A 10440-nucleotide genomic window follows, 5' to 3' on the forward strand; every position below is an offset into this window, starting at 1 on the left:
ATGGTTGTTGAGCACCTACTCTGTGCCAGACCCTGGGGATGCATCAGTGAACAACACAGACAGGAACCCCAGCTCTTTCTAGTTCCAGGGAAATGTTTCTGCTCCTGCCACATGCTGGGCACCAGACTGGGCTCTGAGGTCCCTGTGGTGAGTGAGACAGACCCCAGCCCACATGACAGCCTGGGAGATGGACCAAAAGCACATGAACAGAACATGAATTCGAAGCTTCCAGGCTGTCATAAGCATAGGAAGGGACAGGAAGGTGCTGAGGTTGAGGGCTCAGCCCAGCCAGGGTGGGGCTGTATGGGGGCTGGTTTTGACTCAGGGAATCCAGGGCTCCTCCTACCAGGGGCCAGGCTGTGTCAGAATCAAACCCTCCACCTTGACCTCATTAGCATTGGGCCTAATCACTGGGCCAAGCGCCTTAAACTACAAGAGGCCACACCCCATCCACCCTGCCATGCCACCCTCTGCATTCATTCCACCAACACACATTTCATCAGCCCACTGTGTGCAGGCCCTGACACCGCCTGGACAGGCAGGGGTCTGGAGCCCCAGGTGGGCTGGAGGGAAGGGGGGCACTTTTTTTTTAGCAGACAGGTCTAGGAAGCCCAGGTAGGAAGGGAGACTGGGTGTCAGCAAGCTCAAAGAATAGAAGTCTCAGAGACAGGGACACTTCCCTGCTGGCCTTGAATTTCCAGCCACAGGGCCTTTGCACTTGCTGTTTCCTCTGCCTAAACATCCCCAGCCCCCAGATCTTGGCAGGGCTGGCTCCTTCCATCATTGAGTTCTCAGCTCAAACTTCACCTCTGAGACTTTGCCCAGGCTGCTCTAGATAACAGTGTCTTGGGAGTGGATCATGATCTGAACTTTTCCTATATATTTTTTGCTTCATTACTTGTTTGTAATGAAATGTTTCCTGCAGGCAGGGGGTTGGTCCTCCTTGTCCACTGTGTCTCCCAGAACCAAGCACTTGGTCGATACACATTTGTGGCTGGACAAGCACCCTGCGTGCCAGGCACTCCCAGCTACCCCCTTTATTCCTAGGAGGTGTCATCGCATTCCTGTCACAGATGAAGGGAGCCTATCAATATCAGGCCTCCATTTGGTCCCAAAGCTCGTCCTGCTATTCCGGGACCCACCCTTGTGGGGTTCCATGGTATCCAAAGCCCACTGTCCTAGCCCAGGCTGACCAGAGTCCCCAGACATGCCTGTGTGCCACAGTGTCCAACCAGTCCTGTTTCCAGGGTCTGCCTCCCCTTCACACTGGAGTCCCCAGGAGGCCGGGATTGCACCTGCGTCGCTCACGGCAATGATCTGGTGCCCAGCACAGGGCTTGGTACACGGTCCGCCTCCTGGATGCAAGGCCTGCTTCAGCGTCAGCCTGCTTTGTCCCCTCCCCCTTCAGTCAACCCCTTCCCCGTCCCCTTCTCCATCTTTACTCCCTCCTGTCCTTCTATGGGGGCATTCGTGTCACCTTTCTGTTCCTGAGATCTGCCCAAGCCACTGCCCACTGCCCTCCAGATCAAGCCAGGTTCCTCAGCTTGGTATCAGAACTGGCCCAGCCCGTGTGCAGCCACAGCCCAGATGGGCCTCAGGCCTCTGCCCAGCCTTTGTCTTCAGTGGGTGCTATCTTCCCAACTTGGCAACTTGGCAAAGGGCTCCCCTCCCTCAAAGACCCAGACATCGCCTCCCTGGACGCCTCTGCCAAGCAGGCGCCTCCCCTCTCTGTGCCAGGGTCTGTTCTTCCCACATCAGGGTCCTCCTCAGCCTGTAAGCTCCTCCTTTCTCAATCTTTGTTTCCCCAATGACCTGACACAGATGTTTGATAAACGAGTGAGTGAGTGAATTCCCATTCAGTTGAGCTCCTGGGCTATGCCAGGCTGCGCATCTGGCAGGATGTGACCTCTGCCCTCACGAAGCTCAAAATCTGGCGAGATGGGCTAGTGTCCGTGTCCAGCACCTGGATGAGCCAGGAGGTGAGTGGGTGGGGAAGGAGGACAGGGGCTGAGTGAGGGCAGGAGAGACTGGGGGAATAACCAGAGCCCCTGCCCACTGGGAGCTCACGGTCCAGTCGGCGGGAGACAAAGTCAGCTCACACCAAGCCAGAGAGGAATGGGCTGGGAGCCTGAGGTCCCAATGTCAGGCCAAGGCCATCAGGCTGAGATGGGCAGAGATTCCTGGGGGACGGAAGAGTGGGGGCAGACATCCTGTCCTTCCCCAGGGTCCCCAGCACCTCCCCGGCCAACCCCAGGCTTCCACCTGGAGTCACCTTGGCCCCTCTTGGGAAGCCAATTAGGCCCCCGGTTTCCTTTCCACAAATAGTTATTGAGCAACTACTCTGGGATTAATATGATTAATAACGCCCTCAATCTCCCAGGTGCTGATTCAGCCAAGAGCTTAGGGAGGGGAGGTCACTTTATAAGGGTCTGGGGGGGTCAGGACCTGGAGTTGTCCAGCCGGAGCCCTGTGTGGCCAAGCTCAGGCCCCAGCAGCATTCTTGGGTCGGAGCTGCCCACGGGGCCGCCACAGGGACCTCAGCCATGAACGGCACGGAGGGCCCCAACTTCTACGTGCCCTTCTCCAACAAGACGGGCGTGGTGCGCAGCCCCTTCGAGTACCCGCAGTACTACCTGGCCGAGCCCTGGCAGTTCTCCATGCTGGCTGCCTACATGTTTCTGCTGATCGTGCTCGGATTCCCCATCAACTTCCTCACCCTATACGTCACCGTCCAGCACAAGAAGCTGCGCACGCCTCTCAACTACATCCTGCTCAACCTGGCCGTGGCCAACCTCTTCATGGTCTTTGGAGGCTTCACCACCACCCTCTACACCTCTATGCATGGATACTTCGTCTTCGGGGCCACGGGATGCAATCTGGAGGGCTTCTTTGCCACGCTGGGCGGTATGAGTTGTGGTGTGGATGGGCAGGGGGTACAGGAGCCAGGGGCATGGAGGTGTCTGGGGACAGTTCCAGGCTTAGGAATGAGGGTTACAAGGCCTCCTGTCCTCTGCAATCATTGGCATCATCTAAAGTTTTCTCTTAATCAACAAACACTTTGGTGACGATGAGCTTGGCACTGTTTAATCTCACTTGGAGTGGTGCCGTTGTCTTGCTTTACAGCAAGGAAACAGTCTGAGAAGTCCAGGGCCTTGCAGGGGTCACGTCTCGGCAGCAGTCACTTTGCAGCAGGGGCAAAGCTGTTTCAAGCTCACTTCTGTGGGCCCTGCAAGCACGTTCAGTTCCCCTCAGAACAGATGCCCTGAGTCAGACCCATGCCAGGCACTGGGGAGAGAGATGGACAAGATAGGCCCTGTGCTCAGGGCTCCCCGCTCAGGGTGGGGCGCAGATTCTCAGTCCTCCAGCCATTGGGCTTTACCTGCGCTGGGCCATGGGCTAAGTCCCTCCCCAACCCACCTCTTGCCTCTGCCACGCACGAATGCGTTTTGTGTTGAGGAGCTCATCTGCTTCAGACAAACCTGCCCATAGGGAGGCATGGGACCTGTGTGGTCTGTAGCTTTGGAAGATGCTTTTAAATGTTTCTTTGATTGGAAAATCCACAGGAATGCTGCAGAGACAATAGATCCCACTTAGCTGATGAGAAAACTGAGGCATGGAGAGGGGAAGACTCATTTAAGGATGTGCAGGGCAGTGACCAGACCCTAGGTCTCCTGGCTCAGATCCAGGAACTTCCCTGGCCCTGCCCCTGCCCCCGGGACAGGGGCACCAACCATGAGGACTGCTCTGCTGCCTGCCTTCTCTCACCCTATTGTGTCCAGGCGCTGCCTCAGCCCTATTCCCCGGAATCTCTGGCTATCACTGGGTGTCAGCTTCAGTGACCACAGATCATTCCATCTCAGGCCAGAAGGCAGGGGCAAGACAGGCAGACACTTCTCTGCGGGGTCAGTCCCAATTTACAACCATGGTCCTGGAATAGTTACTCGTGTTCCCTTTCACTCTCAGAAATGGCCCAGTTTGGTTGATAAATTCTATGACCCTCTTCCCTGAATTTCTGTGGTGATGTGCAGCACGATGTCTGAACTCATCATTATTCCTCCTTGGTCCTCTGAGCCAAACGTTATTCATCTTCCTGGCTCCTGAGGGAGGGTCGCACATGCCCAGGTTCTTTTGTTTCCTAGAGGGAGGGAGGCCTCCTGTCCTCTGCAATCATTGGCATCATCTAAAGTTACAAGGACCTGGGACCCAGGGGCCACAGTGTCACCACCTGCACTAGGAAGGCTCAGTCTCCCCAGGTGCTGAGGCTCAAGGTCAAAGGAAGTGGCCCACAGGGCACTGGACCAAAGAGGATTGGAATCTGGCCCTGGCTTAGTGGAGGATTAGGGGCACAGCCAAGGTGAAGGGTTGGACTTTTGGGATTCTCCTTGAGATGGGGACTCAGGAGGTGGGACCAGCTCCATAGCAACATTAGGGTCTGATCCTTTCTTCCCCTGCCCTAAACCCCAACCCCAGAAAAGTTACCAGCTCAGTGGGAGGGAGGACTTCCAACTCTGGTTCCCCTGCCTCTGCGACATCTCTCAACAGGGACTCAGCCTGTTGCCCCAGGAAGGACACATTCTCCTGTAAAAACTCCCTGCAGGGCTTCCAGTCCACCCCATCCCTAATCTGACCTCGGTGTCCCTCATGAACCCAGAGCTCTAACTGAACTAAACTGAGAGTTACTCCACTCCCCTGGCATACCAGCCCCTCTGCCTGCACCCCTTTCCCAATTCTCGATGTCTAACCCCACTCCACCCTGAGGCCTCACGCCAGGCCTACCCCAGGTTGCCTTCCTAGCTACCTCCTTAGATAGACAACGGAGCCCAGCAAGAAGCATGCTGACCGACAGCTGACTGCCTTGCAGGTGAAATCGCCCTGTGGTCCCTGGTGGTCCTGGCCATCGAGCGGTACGTGGTGGTCTGCAAGCCCATGAGCAACTTCCGCTTTGGGGAGAACCACGCCATCATGGGCCTCGCCTTCACGTGGGTCATGGCACTGGCCTGCGCTGCACCCCCACTAGCCGGCTGGTCCAGGTAATGGCACTGGGCAGAAGGGATGGGTCTCCAGGGGTCTTCTTATGGTCCCCCAGACACACTCAACCCTGGGGCTGTCTGGTTCCAGGCACTGAGCTGGTAACTTTTCTGGGGTTGGGGTTTAGGGCAGGGGAAGAAAGGATCAGACCCTAATGTTGCTATGGAGCTGGTCCCATCTCCTGAGTCCCCATCTCAAGGAGAATCCCAAAAGTCCAACCCTTCACCTTGGCTGTGCCCCTAATCCTCCACTAAGCCAGGGCCAGATTCCAATCCTCTTTGGTCCAGTGCCCTGTGGGCCACTTCCTTTGACCTTGGGCCTCAGCACCTGGGGAGACTGAGCCTTCCTAGTGCAGGTGGTGACACTGTGGCCCCTGGGTCCCAGGTCCTGAGCAGTCTGCAGGTCATTGTCTCCAAATGGGGCTGGAATGAGAGATGTGGGAAAGGGGAGGCAGTTTGGGAAATTTGGCTAGTGACTGTGAGTGTCCAGAGGCTTCGCGTTCCCTGCTTCTAGGAAATTCCCTCTCTTCCCTTTCCTCCTCAGTCTCTATTAGAACTCCCCGCAGGGCTCCCAGTCCAATCATGACCCCTAATCTGAGGTCATTTTCTGCCCATTGCTGAATTCCAGCCCATATCCCCCTCCCCGCCCCCAGCCCCCGGCCTCCAGCCTCTTTCTCTGTCTGGTCCAGTTACAGACTCGTAAGCACAGCCAACAGACACACCATGTTTTCTGAGGTCGGTGCATTATCACCGTCCTCTAGAATTATTGGAAAAAATTCTAACCACATGCCCCAGAGGCCTGTCATGCCCCCTCTCCTCTTTTGTGCAAATATCTCTTAGTTACCCTGTATGCCCATCTTTGGGCTAGCAAATACTCTCATCCTGTTATTCAGTAAGACCCCGGGTTGTACTATCTCAAATACAGAGGTGAGGAGTATTTCCCTTCTCCCCACCAACCTCTGCCTCGCATAGCCTGAGGCCTGGCTCCACTGCCATGGGGCGGCAGGTCCGGGGAGAAACCCTGCATAGGCCAGTGGTATGCACAAGCCAGGGGAGAGACCGGCAGGACTGGGTCATGTCCCAGTAACACAGCCACCACACAAACAGTGAAACACTGTTTTCACACGGCGCATTTGAATCCCTTCTCTCAATTGATTTGATTCTCATAGTCTCACAGCCAAGCAGACATTTTATTATCTCCATTTTACAGAGGGAAAGTGAGGCCCAGAGCAAGGCCAGCCACACGGCAGGTCACTCCGGCCAGCTGGTGCCTGTTCCCAAGTTCCTCATATGTGGGTCTCCATTATGCCCCCTCCTGTCCCGTTCTCCACCGGCCACCAGGTACATCCCAGAGGGCATGCAGTGCTCGTGTGGGATTGACTACTACACGCTCAAACCAGAGGTCAACAACGAGTCCTTCGTCATCTACATGTTCGTGGTCCACTTCACCATCCCCATGATTGTCATCTTCTTCTGCTACGGACAGCTGGTCTTCACAGTGAAGGAGGTATGGTCCTGTGCTGGGTGCTGGGGACACACGCACTGAATGGGTGGAGCCCGGCCCCTGGCCCCGAGTTGCTGCAGTCTGCACACCAGGCCCTGTGTTCCTGCAGGCGGCGGCCCAGCAGCAGGAGTCAGCCACCACCCAGAAGGCCGAGAAGGAAGTCACGCGCATGGTCATCATCATGGTCGTTGCGTTCCTGATCTGTTGGCTGCCCTACGCCAGCGTGGCATTCTACATCTTTACCCACCAGGGCTCTAACTTTGGCCCTGTCTTCATGACCATCCCGGCATTCTTCGCCAAGTCATCCTCCATCTACAACCCGGTCATCTATATCATGATGAACAAGCAGGTGCCAGGTGGCGGGGCAGGGGGGTCCAGGTCCCCAAGCCGCAGGCACTGCCTGTAGAACATAAGCCACATCCTTGACTGGGTCTCAGTCTTCCCATCTGCAAAATTGGACTGAGGGTTGGTCTCCCTAAGGGCCTCAGAGGCATCTAGGAGGAATGCAGATTCCTGGCCCCGCCCAGACCTGCATTTCTAACAAATACTCTGGGTGATTCTGGGGCTGGCTCAAGTAAGATGGTTCTGAAGGCCCGCTTTAACAGTAAAGTGATCAAAATCCCAAACCTGAGAATGGGATGGTACGAGTCTCCATCAAGGAAAAAAAAGAGCTGAAAAATCTTATTCTGACAGATAAAAGGATAAAGCAGTCCTTAACATAGACCAGTGGTTTCTCTGCAGAATCCATGATCCAATGGGAAAATGTGCTCTGGAGTCGGGCATATTGGATCCAAATCCCAGCTCTGCTACTTTCTAGCAGTGTGACCTTGGGCAATGCATCACTTCCATTCTCTGGACCCAGGTTTTCCATCCATAGAAGGGACAAAATCCCAAACTCTTGGGTTAAATGAGATAATTTACAGACTGCCCTTGGCACACAGAGGGCATCACGGAATGTCATTAGTGACAAATCCCTTGCGTTTAGTCCCGGGCATCTCTGGGTGGGGTCACACATGTTTAGTAAATTCCCTCCAGAGAGCCAGATCTGATCTGGGAGTGAAGGCTGTGAGGGGCAGAGCGGGAAGGGGTTATAGGCAAATCTTGCCAACCACACCAGTTTGCTACACACACTTTGAGTGGACCCTGACTCTGACTCATGCCCCTTGCCTTCCAGTTCCGGAACTGCATGCTCACCACCCTCTGCTGTGGCAAGAACCCACTGGGTGATGACGAAGCATCCACCACTGCCTCCAAGACGGAGACCAGCCAGGTGGCACCGGCGTAAGCCCTGCCAAGGACTCGCCGCCAACTGTAGGAGTCTCCCGTCCCCCAACACCCACCCCCAGCAACAGCTGCCCACCAGGATCTGTGCCTGTCAGACCAGGTCTCACAGGCTCCATGAGTTAAAAAAAAATTACCGAGGCTCTCCACCCCTCATGAGGACGGCTTGATCTGGAGTCCTGAGTTCCCAGGGGCCAGTGGGATCTGCACCCTCCTTCCCACAACTCATCGCTCAGGAAGAGAAGAACTCCTGCTGTCTGGAAACGTGTCCCAGCTTAGGGATAAGTATCTAGCAGAGTGGGGCACACAGTAGGTGCTAAATAAACACTAGATGGATGGAGGAAGGAATGAATGGGGGAATGAATGAAGAGCTAGACGGGCAGGGAGAGTATAGCCTCTGAAAACCACCTCAGCAGCAGCAGTCCCATGGCTGATGACCTTGAGCAATTGTTTTCCTCCCTGGGCCTCACCTTCTTTCCCTGGGAAATGGGAATCCTGAGTCCCTGGTCCTGCCATTCATGGCTGCTGTGAAGATCAAATGAGGTGTGTGTGTCTGTGTGTGTGTGTGTCTGTGTGTGTGTCTGTGTGTGTGTGCCTGTGTGTGTTAAAACACTTTGTAAAGGAGCTGTACAGATTATAGCTAATGTTATGAATAACATCAATTATTGTAATTAATTAATTGCTATTATCATCTCCTCTTCATAGTGACCATTTTGAGATTGGACAGACCCCCAGTATCCAGCCTCAGCAGATTTTTTTGTTGTTGTTTTTTTTAATTAGCCAGGCGTCAAGGCCAGACCAGATCTGGGGGTTGGGCTGCAGGTAGGGACAGTTGAGTGAATGTAGAATGCAGTCATCAGACCTGACGAAACAACATCGACTGGAGTTTGGGACCAAGGTCCGGAGTCTCACCTCTGACCTGGAGCCCCAGCCCAGTGCCTCCCCTCCCCAGTGCAGCCTGTGAAGAGACAAGCCCTTATCTCAGCTCTGGAAACCATGTGCTCTCTACCCAGCACTCGGGCCATGGCATATCTGGGCCAGGATGGAGCTCCTAGAAGCCATGCTCACCTGCCCACATGTAATAAAGAGCTGAGTCTCCAATGTCACCCTTGTTTTGAAGAGCATAGAAACAAAGAGTGGGAAATTCACTTGGGCCCACCTTCCCTGGGGACGTTCACAGGTCCCAGATTCCAACTCCCTCGCTGATGAGCCCATCTTTGGCAGCTCCAGTCCCTTCTCCATTCTGGAGAGTCCTTCCTGTGAAGCTGGGGCATCAGAATTGAGCTGCCTCAGTAACTGACCCCTCCTTCTTCACATAACCAGAGCTGGAAGCTCTAGCTCTCCTCAGGCCTGCCTGGGGACTAAGGCAAATTGGGGCATTAAAAGCTCAGCTCCTGTACTTGGTGTTAATGGTGGTGGTTTTTTTCTGCAGGATGGATTGAAACTGGGCAGCATCCACCTGGTCCCTGACCCTGGATGCCTGGACTGGGCAATCAGCAGAGCCTCCTGGAGGTGTGGGGGCTGGGGGAGGAGAGTGGAGGCAAGCACACAAATGGAAAAAGTCCGAACTTTGGAGTCACAGAGACTCAGGTGACCTGTGAAACTGCAAGCAAGTTTTGTCACCTCTCTGAGTCTCTATCTGCAAAAGAGAATGTTAAAACAGACCTTGAGGGGATTAGATGAGATAATAGACTACAGTGGCCAGTCTGCACTGTGGGAGACTATAGACAGTACTGGGGCCTCAGCTCAGAGTTCACCTTGCTGGGCACTCCATCTGCAAGGGAAACAGGATGGAGGTATAGCTCCCAAGAGTTACCCTTATCCTCAAGGTGGGAAAGGGTGGCAGGAGCCTGAGATGGAGAGATCCCTAAGTGCCATGGTGGGGTTGGGGCAGGTAAATAGTTGGGACCTCTATCCTTGTCCCTCTTTACTCTGTCTCCTTGGGTGATGTCAGTCAGGATTCTTTTGGCTGCAAGTGACCAGAAATTCCCATTAGGGCTGAAAGTAAAGGGAAAAATTATTGGTTCCCATACACGAAAAGCCCAGGGCTTTAGGAACAGCTGCAGACAGTTGCTCAGATTATGTTATCGGGCTTCTGTGTCTCTTCTGGCTACACTTTTCTCTGTGTTGGCTGACTGTTCCAAGAGGTGGGCAGAAATGGCAGCCAGTTGTTTCAGGCCCAGCAAGCCCTGCAGAAAGTGAGCTTCTCTTTCCTATCAGTTCCAGCAAATTTCCCAGGTAAGGCCCTCACTGGCCAAGCCTAGGTCACCTGATTGCCCCTGCAGCCCAATATTAACCCCACATAAACCAAATGGTCTGAGAGAGGGGACAGAAAGGTGCCCAAAGGAAACCTGGAGTTGTGTTATCAGAAGGAAGAAGGTGGGAGGCAGGGTGGGCAGAGACACAAAGGCCCAAAGAGGATGGACTCAAAGTCGCTGATACTTGGCTAGATCAGGTCCCCTTCCCACATTGGGACACAAGAAAGAAGGTCCATGGTTGGTCCTGCAGGTTACTCTCCATGTCAGGTGCTGTGTTGGGCCAGGCATGGCAGTGGGAGGGACAGTGGCATTTCAGCTGCCCTGCCTTGCAGGCTGCCCTGCCCCCTTACTCCCCCCCCCCCCCCCCCCC

At 54.6% G+C, this 10440-nt stretch overlaps 1 protein-coding gene across 1 annotated transcript; it reads left to right on the forward strand.

Moving 5' to 3' along the window:
* The first annotated feature begins 2438 nt into the window (after window positions 1-2438).
* On the forward strand, window positions 2439-9211 carry RHO (rhodopsin). Its single transcript, XM_006758300.2, has 5 exons — window positions 2439-2904; window positions 4862-5030; window positions 6369-6534; window positions 6641-6880; window positions 7706-9211. The coding sequence occupies exons 1-5, from the start codon at window positions 2544-2546 to the stop codon at window positions 7814-7816; spliced, it is 1047 nt and encodes a 348-aa protein (XP_006758363.1). The 5' UTR covers window positions 2439-2543; the 3' UTR covers window positions 7817-9211.
* The last annotated feature ends 1229 nt before the right edge of the window (window positions 9212-10440 follow it).

This window comes from Myotis davidii, unplaced genomic scaffold (assembly GCF_000327345.1).
Source record: "Myotis davidii unplaced genomic scaffold, ASM32734v1 scaffold73, whole genome shotgun sequence".
Taxonomy (NCBI): Eukaryota; Metazoa; Chordata; class Mammalia; order Chiroptera; family Vespertilionidae; genus Myotis; species Myotis davidii.

Coding starts and splice junctions, on each gene's coding strand:
- RHO (XM_006758300.2), top strand. CDS start 2,544: ATGAACGGCACGGAGGGCCCCAACTTCTACGTGCCCTTCTCCAACAAG. Junction 2,905..4,861: donor CTTCTTTGCCACGCTGGGCG/GTATGAGTTGTG, acceptor ACTGCCTTGCAG/GTGAAATCGCCCTGTGGTCC. Junction 6,535..6,640: donor TGGTCTTCACAGTGAAGGAG/GTATGGTCCTGT, acceptor GTGTTCCTGCAG/GCGGCGGCCCAGCAGCAGGA.